The sequence below is a fragment of the Rutilus rutilus genome, assembly GCF_951802725.1.
Source record: "Rutilus rutilus genome assembly, chromosome: 1".
Taxonomy (NCBI): Eukaryota; Metazoa; Chordata; class Actinopteri; order Cypriniformes; family Leuciscidae; genus Rutilus; species Rutilus rutilus.
The window spans coordinates 55,093,391-55,115,032 of NC_140209.1; the positions used below are offsets into that span (position 1 = coordinate 55,093,391).

The 21,642-nt window shown below is 39.2% G+C and overlaps 3 protein-coding genes across 3 annotated transcripts; all 3 read left to right on the forward strand.

Annotated features, from left to right (window-relative positions):
• Positions 1-1,169: 1,169 nt before the first annotated feature.
• LOC311293790 (C-signal-like) lies at positions 1,170-3,841 on the forward strand. Its single transcript, XM_084414275.1, has 6 exons — positions 1,170-2,017; positions 2,105-2,159; positions 2,266-2,453; positions 2,944-3,105; positions 3,220-3,330; positions 3,533-3,841. The coding sequence occupies exons 1-6, from the start codon at positions 1,871-1,873 to the stop codon at positions 3,644-3,646; spliced, it is 777 nt and encodes a 258-aa protein (XP_084270401.1). The 5' UTR covers positions 1,170-1,870; the 3' UTR covers positions 3,647-3,841.
• A 3,273-nt stretch (positions 3,842-7,114) lies between these two features.
• On the forward strand, positions 7,115-9,276 carry LOC311293799 (C-signal-like). The gene is made up of 6 exons (XM_084414287.1): positions 7,115-7,373; positions 7,442-7,502; positions 7,602-7,789; positions 7,885-8,046; positions 8,177-8,287; positions 8,624-9,276. The coding sequence occupies exons 1-6, from the start codon at positions 7,233-7,235 to the stop codon at positions 8,735-8,737; spliced, it is 777 nt and encodes a 258-aa protein (XP_084270413.1). The 5' UTR covers positions 7,115-7,232; the 3' UTR covers positions 8,738-9,276.
• A 2,310-nt stretch (positions 9,277-11,586) lies between these two features.
• Positions 11,587-14,877, forward strand: LOC311293779 (C-signal). Its single transcript, XM_084414265.1, has 6 exons — positions 11,587-12,246; positions 12,326-12,380; positions 12,507-12,694; positions 13,577-13,738; positions 13,849-13,959; positions 14,594-14,877. The coding sequence occupies exons 1-6, from the start codon at positions 12,100-12,102 to the stop codon at positions 14,705-14,707; spliced, it is 777 nt and encodes a 258-aa protein (XP_084270391.1). The 5' UTR covers positions 11,587-12,099; the 3' UTR covers positions 14,708-14,877.
• The last annotated feature ends 6,765 nt before the right edge of the window (positions 14,878-21,642 follow it).

The window sequence follows — 21,642 nt, forward strand, 5'->3', positions numbered from 1 at the left end:
TTTTGTATAAAAGTCATGGTCTGATGTGTTACAGTTACAGATCTACATGTGAAATGATTGCTTAAGGACCAAAAGATAATTTAAAATAGGCGTGTACCCCAGATAACGCCCCATTAAATGTCAGTCTGATATAGCCAGACTTGTAACTTCTAGTGTGTCAAATTAGGAAACGTTCTGTGAAAATAAGGTCCATTGTCTATTGTCAGAAGTGTAGTGCTGTATGAAGCACAACTCACACAGAAGTCACTTTTAAATCAAGAAGCTTTCTATTGGTCGACTTGGCAATTCCGCACAACCGACTTGAACCCGTTGTGAAATCTGCGTAGGGAATTATTTCGCCCTCGCCAGAGCATTGTCCAAAATACCTTGGTATGCTAAAGCATTTAGATATCTCTGCACTAAAAGTAAAGGCCCAAGCCCAACCCCTTAAAAACTGCACTATACCATTATATCCCTCCTCCACCAAACTTTACAGTTGGCCCAATGCAGTCAGGTAGGTAACGTTTACCTGGCATCCACCAAACTCAGACTCACCCATTAAACTGCCAAACAGAGAAGTGTGATTCGTCACTCCACAGAACTTTTCCACTGCCCCAGAGTCCAGTGGCTTTTCACTTCTTCAGTCGACGCTTGGCATTGTACTTGATGATGTGAGGCTTGCATGCAGATCCTCACCCATGAAAACCCATTCCATGATGCTTCCGCTGCACAGTTTTCATGCTGAAAGTGGCTAGAAAATATCCCCCACTCAATTACTCTACCACCACCAGCCTGACCTGTTGATACAAGGCAGGATGGATCCATGCTTTCATATCGTTTGTGCCAAATTCTGACCCGACCATCTGAATGTGGCAGCAAAAATCCAGGCAACGTTTTTCCAATTTTCTATTGTCCAATTTTGGTGAGTCCGTGTGAATTGTAGCCTCAGTTTCAAGTTCTTAGCTGACAGGAGTGGCACCTGATGTGTCTTCTGCTGTATCTGCTTCAAGGTTGGACGTGTTGTTCGTTCAGAGATGCTCTTCTGCAGACCTTGGTTGTATCAAGTGGTTATATGAGTTACTGTTGCCTTTCTATCAGTTCGAATCACTCTGACCATTGTCCTCTGACCTCAACAAGGCATTTTCACCCACAGAACTGTCGCTCACTTCATATTTCCTTTTTTTCTGGCCAATCTCTGTAAACCCTAGAGATGGTTGTGTGTGAAAATTCCAGTAGATCAGCGGTTTCAGCCCGTCTAGCACCAACAACCCTGCCACGTTCAAAATCACTTAAATCACCTCTTTTTCACCATTCTGATGCTCAGTTTGAACTTCAACAAATCATCTTGACTATGTCTACATGCCTATATGCACTATAGTTGCTACCACGTGATTGGCTGATTAAATATTTGCGTCAACAAGCAGATGAACACGTGTACCTAATACTCACCGGCCACTCTGTTAGGTTAATCTGCTCATTAACGTGAAAAATGCGCTGGTGAAAAAAGTTGTACAGATGTTTTTGTAAAGATACCAAGCAACAAAGTTTTTGTTTTTTTCTCGCAGAGACTGCGCCTTTATTTGAATAAGCAACCACTATGTTCCACCCAGGTGTATTATTGTTGCAGTTACAAGCAGTAACAAGCAGTCATTGTTAGTATTTGAATTGATAGCATAAGTCAAACTGAAAAGTCATCTTGGCTTGTTTTGTTTCTTTTGGTTTGTTTTAAATTCACTCGCTCTGTGTCTTCGTATCAATTATCGTTTCCTCTTAACCTCAATAACATATAGTATGACACAGCATAATACAACTCTGCAAAATGGGCGTGGAGTTCACATAAAAAGCACAGGTAGGGTCAGATTGGGTGACAGAAGCAGCTTGATAACCGACCATGGCAGCAGTGAAAGAATGCAATATCTTGATCACAGGAGCCAACAGGGGCTTGGGCTTAGAAATGGTTAAGCAACTCTCTGAGCATTCTTGTCAAAAACATCATATTTTCGCTACCTGCCGTGACCCAGATGGGCAGAAGTCTGAGGTGAGTTATAAATAGCTAATACATATAGAAAATACCAGGAGAAATCCTAATTTACCTTATTTATTTTTGCACATTATCTTTCTCAAGGCACTGAGAGAACTGGTGAAAAAGCATCCAAGTGTGATCACTATCATACGTCTTGGTAAATGTGCATGTGTGCACGTGTCATTCTTGGTGCATTTTACATTTTCACTGTAAATGAGTTTTGAGATTTACCATTTCACTTTTATTTGTTCTGTTACTATTAGATGCTGATGATCCATGCAGTATCAAAGAGTCTGCCAAGAAAGTGGGTTCTCTCGTGGGAAAGAACGGCTTGAACCTGCTTGTGAATAATGCTGCGATCGTGGCAAATGGCACCATTCTGACCAGTCGTGTTGAGGACATGAAAAACACTTTCAACACCAACGTGATAGGACCCTTACTAATCATTAGGGTAATGTAGAAAGGATTATTCAAAGCTCTGAAACATCAGTCTCTCCAATGGAAGTCGTGAAATTATGAAATGGGTTGGTGCAATGGCCTGCTGGCTACACCTTTAGGCTGGGTCTTTCACTTTTGTGCCACTGGGATATAGACTGTTAAAATAGCCGTGTTTCTACTGTTGGGCCAGTGCGAGCCAGGGCTTTAAACGGGCTGTGCCGGGCTAAAAGCCCCGGGCCTGGAGCACCGAGCCCAAAACACACTGCGTTTAGCTGGTCTTTCAGCCTGATCATCTGACCATCTAGACACTTGCTGCAGATCACTAACTAGTTAATGCTAGTTGTGGATCACGACATTGCTCTGTCAATCAGTCTTTTCTGGACTAGTTTTAATATAGTAAAAAATGATTGGTCAGAATAAGCTACAAAAACAGACTTTATGCTGATAGACATGTCAAATAAATGTTTAATACAGTGACATGTTATTCTGATTCTTTTATGTAGGAGTACCTACCGATTCTACAAACAGCGGCCAAAGCCAGTGGGACACCAGGCCTGTCCTGTAATAAAGCAGCTGTCATCAATATCTCCACTGTGGCTGGATCCATGACCAGAATGCCTACCATATACAACCAATTCCCAACGTTGCCATATGCCGTGAGCAAGGTACACCAAAGTCCTGCTTAGGCACTAGATAAACTGGATTAAAGTTATTGCCCTTGAAGTATTGATGGCATGAGTTGAAGCATATCTCAAATGATGTGTTTACCTTACTATCAGGCCGGATTTAACATGCTGACTGTGTTGGCTGCTGAGGAGTTAAAGGCGAATGAGATCCTCTGCATGGCCCTTCATCCAGGTTGGGTGAAGACTGAACTGGGTGGAGAAAAGGTGAGTGTAGATTCCTTAAGTCCATGTTCTATTTAATGTTACTTTCAATTACAGAAATTTTAATTTAATAAATCTACCTATAATCTAGCTGAGTGATCACACAAATTCATTGCATCACACTGACTGGTGTGGTTATGCCGCAATTGCAGCTTTTTTTTAATATTGCATGTTGAGCTACAGGCATGTTTGTTTTTTTCAACAGGCAGTACTTGAACCAAAAGAAAGTGTGGAAGGGATGTTGCGTGTCATTGGCAGCCTTACTGAGAAGCAGCACGGCGGATTCTTGGACTACACTGGAGAAACGGTGACCTGGTAGACCAGAAGAGCAAAATCTCTCTCGTATGAGAGGTCATTAAAGGCTGATCCAGGTCCAAACTGTCCTATTTTATCTATTTGTCATAAAAGGGCACACCTAATTATCAGCACTTAATTTCAGGACACGAAAGTTTGACAGACACAAGACAATGTTATATCATATTGTATTTTAAACAATAAAACATTCTGAACAACAAAAGTTGTACTGTGTCTTTTTATGTATATGCTGTATATGCTGTAATGACTGTGCTTATCAATTACACGCACGTTTGAATCAGGGAGAGAAGTTAATAAAAAAAACACTACTGCACTACTCTCTGTAGTGCAGCAGGTATCCCTGAATAACAAGTATAACAGGTATAACTTACAGCTTAGCATCAGCTAAGAAATCAGTTACAAGAGTCAACCATCATAGAGCTTAGCACTCTTTATGCAAATATATTTGTCGGCAGAATGCCATGATGGACCAATCAAAATATTCAGAACAGCTGTGTAATAAAGCACAAATATGAAACAGAAATTCTAAAAATTAACAGAATATTCTGCTGTTGGTAGATATAGATTTGTATAATGATGGAACTATCCAAAGTAAACATACAGTATATCATAATGGAACTCCAGTTCAGATTTTTAAAGAGCTTTAAGATAAGAGCTCTTGAAGTGGCAATGTCATGAAACTCCATTTAGATCCTTATAGAAAGGAAATAATATAGTTGCATTCTGCGTGAAAGGAAGTTGAGGATCTAACTGCAGCTTGAATTAATGCTTTAATTAATCCTCAAGAAAATCCAAAAAGTTGAAGAATATAATATAAATGCAAAAAGCTTAACTTTAAGCATGTAGGACAACATCCGACAGAGAACAACAGAAACACAGGGCAATATACGGTAAACAGAGGAAAACAAGCAACTTAACAAGAAGCAGGTGTGCATAATAAGAAAGGATGGAAACAAACAAGAACATACTTAAATAAGGAAACCAATCAAACTTGGCAGTAAACAAACTGAATACAGATTCAGCGGAATCAAATAAACTTCAAAATAAGAGTGACATTACCCCCACTAAATAAGAAAACAAAAAAGTGCAGGTAGGTGGAGGTCATGGTATACTTTTGGGGAAGGGAAGGAGGGGTAAGTGCATGGTAAGACAGGACTGGCAGAGGTGATGACCATGGCGGAGTAGGAGACCATGGCAGAAGAGAGGACCATCATAGCGAAGCCAACAACTGAACAAGTTGAGAGGACGACTGTGGCAGACTTAACGGAGCCTGAGGGACCACTGGCCATGGTGGAGCCAAATTAATCAGAAGACCAAGGTGGACCCAGAGCTGGAGGCATGGAGGACCAGAATGACATCGCAGGCTCAGAGGACCAAGGGGGGGATTGGTGGACTGAGGTGGAGTTGGTGAGACCAAGGACAATAGAGAAGCTGGAGGAATGGAGGAACCAGGTGGAAACATAAGGGGTGAAGGGCCAAGGTACAGTCGAGGTATCAGAGATCCATGGTGGAGCTGAAAGGTCGAAGAGCTCAGGTGGAGTAATTTGTTCAGAGGGGCAAGGAGGAGCCGGAGGGTCAACATTTCTAAGCTGAAATGCAGGAAGTTTAGTGGGCTGAACAGGACCAGTGGATGAGGAAGGGCTAATGGCCTGGGCAAAACCAGGGAGCTCATAGGGCTGGACAGACCAGCGGAGGAGGAAGGGCTAGGGACCTAGGTAGAACCAGAGAGTTCATTGGGCTGGATGGGACCAGGAGAGGAGGGAGGGTAATAAGATTCAGAATTAAATCCAGGATGGACAGGTCAATAAACACTGGCTCCAGGACAGATAAGGCAGTGGGAACTGGGTCTAGAACAGACAAAGTTGTGGGTGCTGGCTCCAGGATGAACATGGCCTCTGGCTGAGTGTTTGTGATGGGCGGGTGTGCTGACTCAGGGTCCATGGCGGACTTGTGCACTGACTCAGCGTCCGTACGGAGCTGTGTGCTAGCTCAGGAACCGTTGCAGGTGTGACGACAGGCTGGGGCAGCTCATGGAGGAGCTCCCGTGCTCCCACAGTCTTCGCCATAAACTCTTTTTAGCCCATCAATGCTTTAGCATTCTATTCTGTCCGTCAGTTTACAAATTTTAAGCTATTTTTTTTAAATAAAAAATGGCCTCAACATCAAAACACTTCAAGAAGGATGACGTTGAGAAGGACAATGCACATTAGCAGATACACTAAAACATATATACCCACAGAGCATAGAGCGTCCCTGTCTTCAGACTTTAAATATGCATTTTTGAACATTGAGGTAAGGCTGGACTCATTAGATACAACGGTAAAAGACCACAAACAGCGACTCGAAGCAAACTCGAATACGAGCGCCTATTTTATTTTTATTTTACTCACTGCTTTAATTTATGTAATTTGTTTAAGTTTTGGACACACATTGGATGTTGCTAAGAGCTTGGTTGTATGGAGCTGTTTGAGGAAGATTTGAGAGTTGATTGGGGGAATCATGCTGGATGTTTGTATATGATTAGTTATTCCCTTCTGGGAAAAAAAAAAAATGTATGATAAATTATGCTGTCAGGGATCAGCCAGGCTCCACCACCACCCAATCACTGAAATCACTATCACCTGAATATTAATCACCAGCACCAGCACACCATCACCACAAACACTTAATAGCACACAGTTCACTCTGGCACTTTGTCTGGTCTCATAAATGAGTAGGACTACCTAAGCTTCATCGCTTACCTTCAATGCTATTTCGTCAAAGTATCTTCGTCTTCCAGTTCCTGTCCCCGAGCCTCCTGTGTCTTCTAGATTCACCATGCTCTTCGTCTCCTTCGTCATGCCTGTGTATACTCACCACTCTCCCAACACTGGTGTGTACTTCATCTTCCATGGCTTCATCCGTCATCATCTAGGACAGTCAGTATCTCCGGTTCCATATCCTCCATTATCATTCATCCTCTACAGTTCCCATCGTTGCTTTTCACATATCATCAATAAACTGTTTACTCTTCTCAACCCTCTTGTTCGGAGTGTCTGTTTCGTTACATGTGCATAACAACATATGTATATTATAGATCACATGTAGTATTATTATATTAAATAAGTTATATTAGTTAATTAAATACACTCCAAAACCACACATAAAGTTCTTCAATCTCTTTCTCTGACGATGCTGGGGTCATTTATGATCCTTTCATCTTAGCCTACTATTTTGGTGATTTTGGTTTTCCCCCAATGAAGTAGATAGGACATACTTGCATGCGTATTGCCTATAAAAGAATAGCTCCTCAGGGGGCGTTAAGACAGGCGCAGAGTGGGCTGACTTGTCTTACAAAGGACTTTTTATTCATTCCAGCTGCAGTACAAGCGACGTGGACCTTTAACCTCTAAGCTCACTCCTGACACAGTGTATCTGATTTGATATAACATATTACAGCTTTTTGGGAGGCATCCAAGTAGTTATATTCCTCATATAATCCTGCCACAGTGTGTGTGTTATGGGGTGTGGAGTCAACTCTGCTCCATATAAATGGCTCTAAAGAGAGGCAGGTTGAGAGATGGGAAGAACCAGACTGATCATCTTTGAACATGGCAACATTAAAGGCGTGTAGTGCTCTTGTGACCGGGGCCAACCGAGGCTTGGGTCTAGAAATGGTCAAGCAACTCCTGGAGGCCCGTTGCTCAAAAGTTGTTGCTGGATGTCTTGACTCAGATGGGACAAATTCTGAGGTAAGTATTCAAGAACTTAGGACAGAAGACAGCTAAAGAAATGTGCATTTATCAATATTCTCTTTCAGATTCAGGCACTGAAAGAACTGGCCAAAAAGCATCCAGGTGTTGTCACCCTCGAGCACATTGGTACATGTGCATTTATGTTTTAAAATGGAAGTCGTTTTTTGAGATTTTAAATAACATTTAACTTCACAACTTCAATTTTTCTGCAATGATTGCTTCTAGATGTTGCTGATCCATGCAGTATCAAAGAATCTGCCAAGAAAGTGGGTTCTCGACTGGGCAAGAATGGTTTGAACCTGATCATAAATAATGCTGCAGTGTTGCCTTCAAAGTCCATGCTGACCGCTACTGTTGAGGACATGATCCACACCTTCAACACCAACACGCTAGGACCTTTATTTGTCATTAGGGTAATGGAAAGAGTTTTTGGGAATAAGACTAATCTAAAACAAGACTTGATTTCTTGCAATATCTAAAACACTTGGTTGTGAATGTCTTTAATCAGGAGTACCTGCCGTATCTGCGTGCAGCAGCTAAAGCCAGTGGCAAACCAGGGATGTCATGTGATAAAGCAGCTGTGATCAACATCTCCACAAATGCAGCATCTATGAGCATCGTTCCATCACTGCAAGGGCCGTTCCCTTTCTTCCCATACAGTATCAGCAAGGTTCGCAAGAAGACTTTTTTTCAGAGAGACAGCAAAAATCTGATTGTTTTGGTTCATCTGAAACTGAAAAACAAATTAGAATTAGGTTCAGTGTGAAAACAATCTCTTCCTACATCTGTTTTCCTTTCAGGCAGGTCTAAACATGTTGACTGTGTATACTGCAATGGAGTTAAAGGCAGATGAGATCCTCTGCATTTCCATTCACCCAGGATGGGTGAGGACAAACATGGGGGGAGATGAGGTAAATCTAGATTCAGTAATAAAGCCTTTACAACTATACTTTTTCCCTTTTTTTAGTCTGTTCCTCTGACTTAATCAATCCCCAGGAGTCAGGTATTATTGATTCTTTCACCTTTTTATGCAAGACATTTGAAATGTGCTAGGTTGAATTTTAGTTTATAAACAGTTCTCGTGATGAAAAGTTATATCAGCCTGATGCTTCAGTGTTTTTCATTAAAATTACTCTGGATTCTCTCAGAACACAAACAGAAAATAAGGTTTATATCACAAATGCACACATGATAGTCTTTGTTTGACAACTTTTTTAATTGCATGTCATTCTCTGTTTGTCCACCAGGCACCTATCGACACCAGAACAAGTGTGGAGGGAATGCTGCATGTCATTGGCAGCCTTACTGAGAATCAGAATGGCAGATTCATGGACTACACTGGAGAATCATTGCCCTGGTAAAACAGAGGAACAAAATTTCCCAATCATCAAAAGGCTCATTCAGATGCCATATTTTTTACCCCTTTTTTAAATGATAAATCACTTCAAATCAACATGGGATCTAACAGCTCAATCTCAATTTAAGAGCAAACTTTTAATCCCTATAATCTCAGTAAATCAAATAAATATTGTGTGTAAAATGATTAATCTCTATACTCTGTCCGTTTAGAAGGAAAGACATGCAAATTTGAGATCAAGAAGAATCTCCCATATTTACTCATAACTGTCAAGTTTAAGAGTTTATGAGTCTTAGACGTCAGCTTGTGCTGTTGTGAGCCACGTGGCCTGAGTATTCAGTCCACCATAAAGTCCTATCCACAACTGCAAACAATGCAACCCTTCACTTGGTGGAGGTCACCACCATGAGGCTTATATCGGTACTGCTGTTCCTCGTGGTCTCTGCTTCTGCGGGTTAAACTGTCTCTGACTGTTCACCAGTTCAGCCTTGTTTATTCTTGAATAAATTTGTGTAAGTCTGCCACACAACAAAGTTTTGAATGCAAGTGCATACTAATTTCTTTTGTTTTCTGCACCTTTCACAGAAACTGCTGTAGCTTTATTTCCATGATCTAAAACTTTATTCCACAGGCAGTCACTGTTGATATTTGAGTTGGGTCGAGCTGAAATGCATCATAGCTTCACTCTCTCTCACTGTTTGTTTATGTCAGTTATCTTTCCTCCTTGGCTTGTTGCGGGGGTGGCGTTCTTAGGCATCAGAAAGGCATTTATTTACCATAATATAAACATCAAGTCCAAAAAAGCGAATAAAATATCTGAGGAGATGTCCAAAATAAAAGTGGGACACTGTGTTCTCACAGTAAATGATGTCTCAGGGAGTGAAAAAGGGCTTGGTGATGGGCAAGTGGGTGGTGGCGGGGACATAAAAGCAACCCTTAGTGCTGGGAAGATTGGATCATTTTACTAGGATTGTTGAATCTCGTTCAGGAAACTAAGCAAAACTTTATTCAAGTTATTTTGTCCACTTGAGCACATGCAGTTAATTTAAAAATGTATTAATACAATAGCAACTTTGGACATATAGGGTACAACAGGGCTAAAGGCACACAGAGGGAAAAGGTGCCTTTGATTTGATTTACCTCTAAACCACTAGATGGCACAAAAAATGCTGCAGCACTTTCCAAAACCTCCACTTTTCAAGATTCACTTGGAAATATGGCTTATCCTGGTGTGATCGCGGGCAGCAGAGCAAAGTTGATTCTGCACCCATTTGATCTAATATTTGGTGTTTTAAAAAAATATATATATAAGTAGCAAATGAGGATTGATCAAATTTATGAATATATTTTGAGACAAATGTTTTCTTAATGATTTTCAGTTTTTGTCAAACTAATTAAAGCAACAGTTTTTCAATAACGGAAGAATATGTAAAAGTATAGTATTTGGGGTTAAAGGCCCTGCTGTTGGGGCGAAAGGCACAATAATTAACATGATAATCAACAGCTGGCTGACTTTTGCATGTTGACATGACATGGTTATTCAGATTCAGGTTAATATAAAATATCAAGTTGGGTGTCCACCTTAGAGATAATCAGCATATTTATAATGAAACCATCATATTTTAAAAATATGATATTGATCATATCATATAATAAAATAAAATATCATTTTGTGTTACTACTGTAAATCTATAAGAAATGTATGGGATCTCCTTCAGTGCTTTCATAATCTTTACTTTTTAAAATAATTTTAAGCTGTATTTTTTTAAATACATTTTACATTAAAATATTTGAATGACTATAATAGTACAATGAAAATAGTACAAACTAAAGTGATTGTTTTGAACAACTATTAACTTGTTCTTAACATTATTAAAAACATTATTTTAGTATTTATTTAAAGTATTTGTATCAATACTGTGAGCCTTTTGCCCCATGCTGGTGAGCCTTTTAACCTCGCCACCTCATACATCATGTCCTAACTACACGCGCCGCGACGCCGCGACACGCGATAAAAGTATCAGAGTTTTATGGCAAGCCATGTGGCTCAGAATTACACTATAGATTAATCGCGTTTACAGCCAAACGGCGTCAAATACGCCGTTGTAATTACAAACGCCGTAAAAAACGCGCGAAATACGTCAATGACGCCGCATTTGACGGCGTTTTAGTGTGCATGGAAAGCGCCGCTTTTTACGCCGTTCATCTCGCCATATGATGCCGTAAAAAACGCCGTTTTGGTTGCACAGAGCGCGCGTTATTTTACGCCGTTTTGCTTATAGTATAATGAGACACGCCCACTGATTTCCACAGCCAGTAAGTTTGAACTGTTCTCTCCCAATCAATGATGAACTGAGTCAGACCAGACGAATTCAGCACATTTTTCCATGTTAATCAGAGTTTTTGTCCTAACCAGGCGCGACAGCGACACGCGACGATTCTAATTTAGAAACGGTTTCTATTTTTCTGCGACGTTGCGCTGGAACAACAAACACAAAGTGTGGCAATGATAATCTCAGGTACTGTTTATGTGCTTTATTTAATGTTAAAACCGTGAAATGTGACTTTGAATATCATTTAGTGCTCCAGCTTTGTAGCTGTAAAAGCAACAATGGATATAATTCACCTCATCTTGAAATTAAACAAATGGAAACATGAACGTTAAACATGAACGTTAAATCTGTGAACAAAGAAGTGTATTATTTGACAAAGATTGTTTTAGTAACTCAGTAGCCTATGTATTTTTTAAATGGTGTAATATTTGTGAATTTGCTACTTATCCATTTTCTTGCGAGTGCCGTCAAGGTTACGCCCACACGCTGTTCTGATTGGCTGTGATTTTTGATTGACGTTGTGGCATCTTGCAGTCACATCGCGTCTAGTGTGAACATACATTTTTTGTCGCTGGAATCTTATCGCATCGATTCTGGTTAGGACACGGTGTAATGAGGATATAGCCAATGATATGTAGCCAAATACAAAATATGAGAAACGATTAATGACTAGGTTACTCCACCACTTAACCGGGTCCTCTTGTCCAGATCGTTCGTTCTTTTGTCACATGCAGCTAAACGGAACTGTAAGCCAAGGAATGCTGTGCATGCTAAAAAAAAACAACAAAAAAACGAACATTCTGGGATTGATGCAGCTGCGGGAGTTCATTACCCTCCACTCTCACACAAGAGCCTGGCGAGGGGCAGTCATTAAAGGGACAGGGTGGCTCTAAAATATGGGGGAGGCAATCTTTATATCCTCAATCACACCATGACTCAGCACAAGATTACATAATGTTATAAGGGCGTTGAATGCACATAGCCTACAACACTTTTTAAAAGCAGACAGAAGCAGCTTGATAACCTTAAGACCATGGCAGCAGTGAAAGCATGCAATATCTTGATCACAGGAGCCAACAGGGGCTTGGGCTTCGAAATGGTTAAGCAACTCTCTGAGGATTCTTGTCCAAAACGTCATATTTTTGCTACATCCCGTGACCCAGATGGGCCAAAGTCTGAGGTGAGTTATAAACACCTAAATAACAACAGGAGAAACCCTGTTTTACCTTGTTTTTATTATGCATGTTATCTTTCTCAAGGCACTGAGAGAACTGGTGAAAAAGCATCCAACTGTGATCACTATCATACGTCTTGGTAAATGTGCATGTCCTTCTTGGTGCATTTGATATTTTCACTGGAAATTATGCTAATATCATTTTATTTTTGAGAGTCATATTTTTATAGTAGAATAGCACTGCTATTTTGTTCTGTTACTATTAGATGCTGATGATCCATGCAGTATCAAAGAGTCTGCCAAGAAAGTGGGTTCTCTCGTGGGAAAGAACGGCTTGAACCTGCTTGTGAATAATGCTGCAATCGTGGCAAAGGGCACCATTCTGACCAGTCGTGTTGAGGACTTGAAAAACACCTTCAACACCAACGTGATAGGACCCTTACTAATCATTAGGGTAATGTATAGAACATTATTAGATGTGATTATTGTAGATTGCATATTATGTGTTGGTGCAGATGCCTGCTGGCTAAACCTTTAGGCTTAAAGGAGTAGTTCACTTTAAAATTAAAATTAGCCCATGATTTACTCACCCTCAAGCCATCCTATGTGTATATGAGGTGTATAAGACAAATACAATAGGAGTTATATAAAAAAAATATCCTGGCTCTTCCAAGTTTTATAATGGCAGTGGATTGCAACCAACAGATTGAAGCTCAAAAATGTGCATCCATCCATCATAAACGAACGTCACGGTTAGTGAAGCTAGTTATTTTACTTTATAAAGTTTTAAATATTAAGATTTTTCTTGAAGGCCTTTATTCAATCTGTTAATTGCAATCCACTGCTATTATAAAACTTGGAAGAGCCAGGAGGATATTTTTTAATATAACTCTTATTGAATTTGTCTGATAGAAGAAAGTCATATACACCTAGGATGGCTTGAGGGTGAGTAAATCATGGGCTAATTTTCATTTGAAAGTTTCACTGTTGTGCCACCGGAAGAGGCTAATTAAGTGCTTCTGGGGAAGAACTAGTCAATGTGCCAGAGTTTGTAAGGTTCATGGCATTGTACCAAAATAAAAGCTAAGACCAGCTTAACTGATTTCTTAGCCTGATCAGACAAAGACACTGCTGCATCGTTGTTTAAATGAGCTACCAATTTTTATTGTGGTTTCTGCAGGTTGCACTGACTAGTCGTTTGTTCTGACACTAGTAGCCCAGGGTGTGTGTCGACTAGATCACGACATTGACCTGTAAATCCACTACCCTTATTGAGGATGTGCCAAATAAACTTTTAATACAGAGATATGTAATCCTTCCCCCTGCCTTTATGTAGGAGTACCTACCGTTTCTACAAACAGCGGCCAAAGCCAGTGGGACACCAGGCATGTCCTGTAATAGAGCAGCTGTCATCAATATCTCCACTCTTGGAGGATCCATGACCAGAATGCCTTCCATGTATGATCAATTCCCATTGTTGCCATATTGCGTGAGCAAGGTACAACAAAGTCCTGCTTAGGCACTAGATAAACTGGATTACATTCATTGACCGTGAAGTATTGATGCCATGAGTTGATGCATATCTCAAATGCTGTGTTTACCTATCAGGCAGGATTTAACATGCTGACTGTGTTGGCTGCTGAGGAGTTGAAGGCGAATGAGATCCTCTGCATGGCCCTTCATCCAGGTTGGGTGAAGACTGAACTGGGTGGAGAAAAGGTGAGTGTCCTTAAGTCCATGTTCTATTTAATGTTACTTTCAATTACAGAAATTTTAATTTGAGTGAGTGTAGATTTATTAACAACAGTGTCAAGTTTGTTATATTTTGAGCATAAATGCAGGAAACGTGTCAAAATGATTTTCAAATTGATCTTGCAAATACAAGATACTTTTCTCCTTCACCTTTAGGCATAAAGGATTCATTACTATTGAGTCCGTATAGAGAGCTATTCCCTAGGGTTCCATATATAATCCCACTAAACCCTTTTTCAAAGAGTGTATTGCAGACTTTAGATCTGCATGGTAAATGTTGTGAAATTGGGTACACAGATTAATTTAGGGTTTTATCACCAGTCTGAAACTATTTAGTGCTACGAACAGTTTACATTTTGAATGTATGATGTAGCTATTATCTTTTGAATCAGATGATTTTCATGTTTTCCTCTGATTCATCTGAGTCATGCCTATTTTAATGCACCTGATGCTTTTGATTTCCACCATTTTGAATTCTGTCAAGCATACTTTCACATTACACATTTTCACATTGGTATGTTTAGCCTGTAATTGCTGATTACGGTATATTATTTTTATTTTGCATGTTAGTGAGCTACATTTATGTTTTTATTTTCACCAGGCACCACTTGAACCAAAAGAAAGTGTGGAGGGAATGCTGCGTGTCATTGGCAGCCTTACTGAGAAGCAGCACGCTGCATTCATGGATTACACTGGAGAAACATTGCCCTGGTAAAACAAAAGGACATGATCCAGGTCATGATCCAGGTCCAAACTGCCCTTTTTTAATCTATTTGTCATAAAAGGGCACACCTATTCATCAGCACTTAATTTCAGGACAAAATGTCTTTGACACATATAACAACTTAGTATTTTATGTAATAAAACACTTAATAAAGCAATAAAGCAGTACTGTTGTTTTTATCATATATGTTGCAATTTGCAAATACGTTGCTTATCAATTACACACAGAGATTGTTCTATAAAATTATTTATAGGGTGGCATGAGGACACTGAGGGGTGGCAACACCAAAGCAAGTGTCTATTTATAGTTTTTGAAATAGACGTTTGTGTCTTTTGATTATGCATATAGTTGCATTTCCTCAGAGGGACCACAAAGTAATCATCTTACTGTTTAAAATGAAAATGGCTCATTAAACACGTCAACATATTCTAAATGTCTCAGCTTGTAGGAGTAGATCTATCATTACTATACAATATAGCCTATTTATGTACTTGGGTGATATATAAAACACTTCCAGTGCATCAAAAGAGCAACTAAACACTTTCAAAAACTTCCAAACTCTGTGTGAGTTGCAATGACAAGTTTAGACATGTTTTGTCTTATGTCTATCCATAATGGAAGTAGAGCGGACAGTTGGTTAAAATAAAGAGGAGAACAGTTGTGGAAAATAATGGTGTATCGCAATCACATAAATACTATTGTCTACCCTACTTGTCCTATTATTTGTCAAGTGTGTTGTTTTTTTAAATAACAGAGATGAATTACTATCATGACACATTCAGTATCATTATTATTAAATAAATATCATATCACCAATCCCTACTAGTAGCTGAGGTATACAGGAAGTAACAGGTAAAACTAGCTGAAAAACAAGCTGGTACTGGAAAATCTGTGAGCACTAGCTGTTCCTCGAGGCAGACTGTGTCGAGCAGGACGAGGCAGAGGACTGTGAGAGAATGGTGCGAGGCCGGTGGCGTGCTCGCCACACAGACATATGCATGTTCCACCTCCTCTCTGTCCAGATGGTTCGAAAACTTGGAAACTATTCCAACTAAACTTGGATATGTTTGATCCAAGCAGTCCAAACATAGCCACAACCCACCTCTGTGAAAGAGCTGCAACTCTTTCTTAGATTTATCAGCTTCTAACTTCTAGCACAGTGTTTCCCAAACCTGGTCCTGCAGAACCAACAACACTGCACATTTTTGATGTCTCACTTATTTGACAGACCCATCTGAGGTCTTGGATTCTTTACTATTGAGCTGATGAGCTGTGAAGTGTGTTTGATTTGGGAGACATCTAAACAGTGCAGTGCTGGTGGTACTCAGGGACAGAGGTTGGGAAACACTGTTCTAATGGACTACTGAGCAGCCAAAGCCTTTCATACCCTTTTTTCAAAACACTTTTACCACTGCTCAGGTCATCCAACATCCTGATCTAGGAGGATCTGACCCTTGTGGTTGTAGTTGATGCTTCTACCACCAGTATCTGAGCCATACTTTCTCATCGGCAGGGGGACCCTGCTTAACTCCATCCATTTGTCTTCTCTAAAAGGTTATGCCCAGCGTAGCACAACTACTACATTAGAAACAAAGGAGCTTTGTACCAATCAATCAATCAATCCTTTATTTATAGAGCACATTTAAGACACAACCGAGGTTGACCAAAGTGCCTTACAAAGAATAAAAGACACACATTTAAACATGCATTTATAAATACAAACAAAAATAAGTAATCAATAAAAATAAAATAAAAAGCGGAAGGTAGCTATATAGTGCTAAAAGCCAAAGAGAAAAAATAAGTCTTAAGCTGAGTTCTAAAAGTGCAGATAGATGGGGCATGCTTGATAGACAGAGGAAGGCTGTTCCACAGCTTCGGACCAGCGGCGGCAAAAGCGCGATCACCACGTTTCTTGAATTTTACTTTAGGGACTGTTAAAAGGCCATGATCACTGGATCTCAGGTTTCTAGATGGGGTATACGGAACCAAGAGATCAGTTAAGTATTGTGGTGCCAGATTGTTAAATAATTTTAAACTCAATCCTATACTTTACCGGAAGCCAGTGTAGGGACATTAAGATAGGTGTTATATGATCGAACTTACGTTTCCCTTCAAGCAATCTAGCAGCTGCGTTTTGAACCAACTGCAGACGGGAGATGGATGCCTGAGAGATGCCATAATACAAAGAATTACAGTAGTCCAGCCTAGAAGTAACGAACGCATGATTTGCTATTTCTAAGTTACTTCTTGATAAAATGGACTTTACTTTACTGAGAAGGCGGAGTTGATAAAAGCATGACTTAACAACAGCAGAAATCTGTTTATCAAATTTTAAACTGGAGTCAAATAAGAAGCCCAGATTCCTGACATACTTAGAGTTGTACGGGGTGAGAAGGCCAAGATCAAAGTCAAAAACACAGTTTTCCTTGGGACCGAACAAAATAAACTCAGAATTGTTTTTCATTTAAGTGTAAAAAATTACTTGACAGCCATGACTTAAGATCATTCAGGCAGTCTAACAGCGGCTGAAGAGAAGATTTGTTATTACGTTGCAAGGGAAGGTAAAGTTGGGTATCATCAGCATAGAAATGAAAAGAAACACCATGCTTTTTAAAAATAGCAGCCAGAGGGAGCAAATATAAAGAAAATAACACAGGCCCAAGGATTGATCCCTGAGGGACACCACATCCAAGCGGTTTGTTAGAGGATGAATATTGTCCTAACTGAACAGTAAAACATCTATCTGACAGGTAAAAGTGAAACCACTGTAAAACAGAACCACGAAGTCCAACACAAGACTCCAGACGAGACAGAAGGATGTTATGGTCTACTAAGTCAAAAGCAGCACTTAGATCTAAGAGGACCAGAGCCAATGGTTTGCCAGAATCAGTGATGAGATATATATCATTTAGGACTCTTAAAAGAGCAGATTCGGTGCTATGTAAAACTTTGAAACCAGATTGAAAAACTTCATTGATTGAATTGTTTGACAGGAAAGTTTGTAATTGAGCCAATACAGCTTGCTCCATGATCTTTGAGATAAAAGGAAGATTTGAAATGGGTCGAAAACTGGAGAGAGATGAGGGATCTAGGTTAGGTTTTTTAATGGTGTTATCACAGCCTGTTTAAGGCAAACAGGAACAGTGCCCGTAAATAAGCACTTATTAATGACTGACAACAGACCTGAACCAATTGCACCCATATTTTGTTTGAATAAATGTGAAGGAACAATATCATGTTGGCATGATGTAGGCTTAAGACAATCCATGATTTCCTTACAGGCGCGGAAGCAGAGTGGCTCAAACACAGACCATGTGGCGCAATATAAAGGAATCTCTGACAAAGTATATCCAGTCTGAGACATTTTAGATCTAATAGCCAATACCTTATTTGTGAAGGTATTACCATTGTTATTACCATCAAGCTGGTGCAGGAGGAGTGAATCTGCCATTGACCATTGTCAGCCCCATTCATTGGATCCTGGGATGAAGAAATTGCGGAAGCCCTCAACAACAATCCTGATCCGCTGGAATGTCCCGCGGAGAAAAAAAATGTCCCAGCAACCCTTCATCAACAGCCCCTAGACTCTCTCCACTCCTCTCCGGGCTCAGGTCATTCCAGCATCAGCCAGTCACTACTGGTGGCCCTGTATGCCCCAGGCGGTACAATGTTTTATCCAGGCCTGTCCAAATGATTCTATAACCAAATCCTCATGGCACCTCCCAGCCAGCAAATTTCTTCCACTGCCTGTTCCTCGTCACACAGTGCCCATTCCTGGTCATACCTACACTCTCAGGAAAAAAAGGTACAATTTTGTACCAAAGAAGGTACAAACCCTTGTCACTGGGGCGGTACCTTTTACTGGTTCAAAATTGTACCTTAATATAGAGGGACAAATTTGTACCATTCCAGTCTGACCTGATCTGTACCATGGGCAACCAAAATGTACCTTTTGTTTTTTAAAACTTGTTGGTACAATATTGTACCTTTATCAAAGGTACAAATTTGATCCTTTAAGGTACCACCCCAGTGACAAGCCCCTTTGTACCTTAACTGTGTCAAATTTGTTCCTACGAGAACTATTAAAGGCTATTTTTCTATTGAATAACATGCACATTCAACAACTGAATCCAAAAGGCATCAATTTAATCATTTCTGTAAATACATATGAACGTTTGAATACTTTCGTTCCAACTTACAGTAAAGTATTTCTTTGTGTAAATACATCAAAGACTTCACAATACAATAAAGACTTAGCAAAATTAACAGAATATCACTTCTTTAAAAAGATTTGAAAGAATTAAAAATGCAATTACACTAAAATGTTACGGTACATAAAATATATTTTCTCATCTACAACAAAGCTAGACTTGTTTTTTTTTTTTTTTTTTTTTTTTTTTTTTACTTTTCACACAATATCCTTGCATTTATTTAACTTTTTTTTTAAAACACCATCCTCCACCCGAACTGCTCGGCATTTCAGATCCCTCCATTTTTACACTGCTGAAGATTCTCCTCTCACTGAAGACACATCCAGTCAAGAAGTTCCCAAGATCTGCACAGTGGGTTGAGATGTAGCCGGTTCTTCCTGAACATAATGAAGAATCAATATTAGAAAAGACAGACGTAAATTTATTACATTTATACTCCCAATGACAAGCTCAAATTTGACCTCTAGACTTAAAGGGATAGGTCACCTAGAACTAAAAATTCTGTCATTTACTCCCCTCAAGTTGTTCCAAATCTGTTGGAGTTTCTTTCTTTACTTGAACAAAAAATAAGATATTTTGAGAATTGAAAATGAAACAGTTGATGGGGCCCCATTAACTTCCATAGAATCTTTTTCAATTTTTTCATTTTTTGGGTGAACTACAAATCCTGCAACATCTCGTTTGGCATCCATGTAATGTGCTTCTATAACAGATTTCAGCTTAGCCAACCTCAACACATTGGACAATTTTACTTAAAGGGTTAGTTCACCCAAAAATGAAAATTATTTTGTTAATTTCACATCTATAAGACCTTTGTTCATCTTCGGAACTCAAATGAAGATATTTTTAATGAAATTCTGAGAGCTTTCTGTCCTTCCATTGGGAGCAATGCAACTAACACATTCAAGGCCCAGAACGATACTAGGAAAGACATCATTGAGGTAATCCATGTGACTCCAGTGGTTTAACCAATTTTATGAAGCGATGCAGGTGCTCTTGGAGTTCATCAAAAATATCTTCATTTGTGTTCCGAAGATAAACGATGGTCTTACAGGTTCGGAATGACTTTTTTTTTTTTTTGCTGAACTATACCTTTAAGGAATCCTGGAAACACTTTAAATCAACCACAGCATGCATTCGGTCCATTTTCTGGAATAACTGAAATGCAGATACGAAAACAAGTTTCACAAAAAGAAAAAACTTTCTGCATTTTTACATTTTCCACCAAAAAAAAGAAAAGTAGTTTTAAATGATTCACTTAAAGCTTCATATAAAATACCCAGAAAAGTAAAATGTTAAACTAATCCATTTGAATTGAGAAGTTTAGTAAAGAGCTTTGTCTGAAGAGACTACCACGTTATATAATAAACAGATTAAATTTAGGATTTTATTCACATTTAAACATTGAACAAACAGAAGCTCAACCGCACTTGCTTTGACAAGCGAGAACAAACCTCAATGGTTCTTGCGGAAGCTCAAACGTGCTGCGAGACACACGAGAATGAACATCATCAGTTTTCGCACGTCAAGCAAACATGCTTGCGCTTCCGTTTACCGCAACTGATGTGTGAATTGATGAATATTTATATGTGAATAAAAGCCTAAATTAAATCTGTTCATCATTTAAAACGATCGTATCTCTACAGAAAAACTTGGACTAAACTGCTCGATTCAAATTATTTTACGATCTCTTTATTATGGTAGCATACAGTTATCAAAAGACATTTTGAAATTTAATATGCGAAATGGCAATGTAATATATAAAATGGCAATGTATTTCTTATTTAATTTACATTTTCCATACCATATGTGCAATGTTTGGGGCAAAGTGACCATTTGGGGCATTAGCCATTTCCTACACTTGTTTTAACATATAATTTAAACATAATTACAAAAATGATTAGAGATGTTTAAAGGTATAATTCACCCAAAATTGAAAACTCTGTCATTAATTATTCACTCTCATGTTGTTCCAAACCTGTAAGACTTTCGTTCATCTTTGGAACACAAATGAAGAGAGCTCTCTGTCCCCCCATTCCCCCCCTGTCCATGCAACTAAAACTTTGATGCTTCAAAAAGTTCATAAAGAGATTGTAAGACCAATCCATTTGAATCGAGCAGTTTACCGTAGTTAAAATTTTCTGAAGAGACATGATCGCTTTATATGCATGAACAGATTTCAGAAGCTCAACCGAACATGCTTGACACGTGAGAACAAACCTCTTTCTCAAATGTGCTGTGCAACACACGAGAATGAACCTCATTTGTTTTCGCATGTCAAGTGAACATGCTTGAGCTTCCGTTTACTGTATCAAGAAGATTCAAGATTGACATCACTCTGTCATTTTGGCAAATGTTTTGTCTTAGGAATTCTTAGAAATATAAATTCAAAAAAAGAATATCATAAGATTAAGAAACTCAAATAACACATTGTACTGATACTTGCCTCACAGCTGAGGACGCAGGAAGACTTTCAGATGTGTGATCAGTGAGACCAGCACTGACAGTTACCCCATCATCTTCATGATCTAAAAATCAAAGACACATTTGCTGAGGTTCAATTAAGGTCTATGATAAAATGAATGTATATGACATGTATATGACTTAGGACAGAATCAGGTAATCGCATTCATTTAAACACAGAACGAGTGATCAACTATTTTATCTGCACACTGTTCGTTGGCGTTCAATCACGTTCCAAAACCGCATACAGTA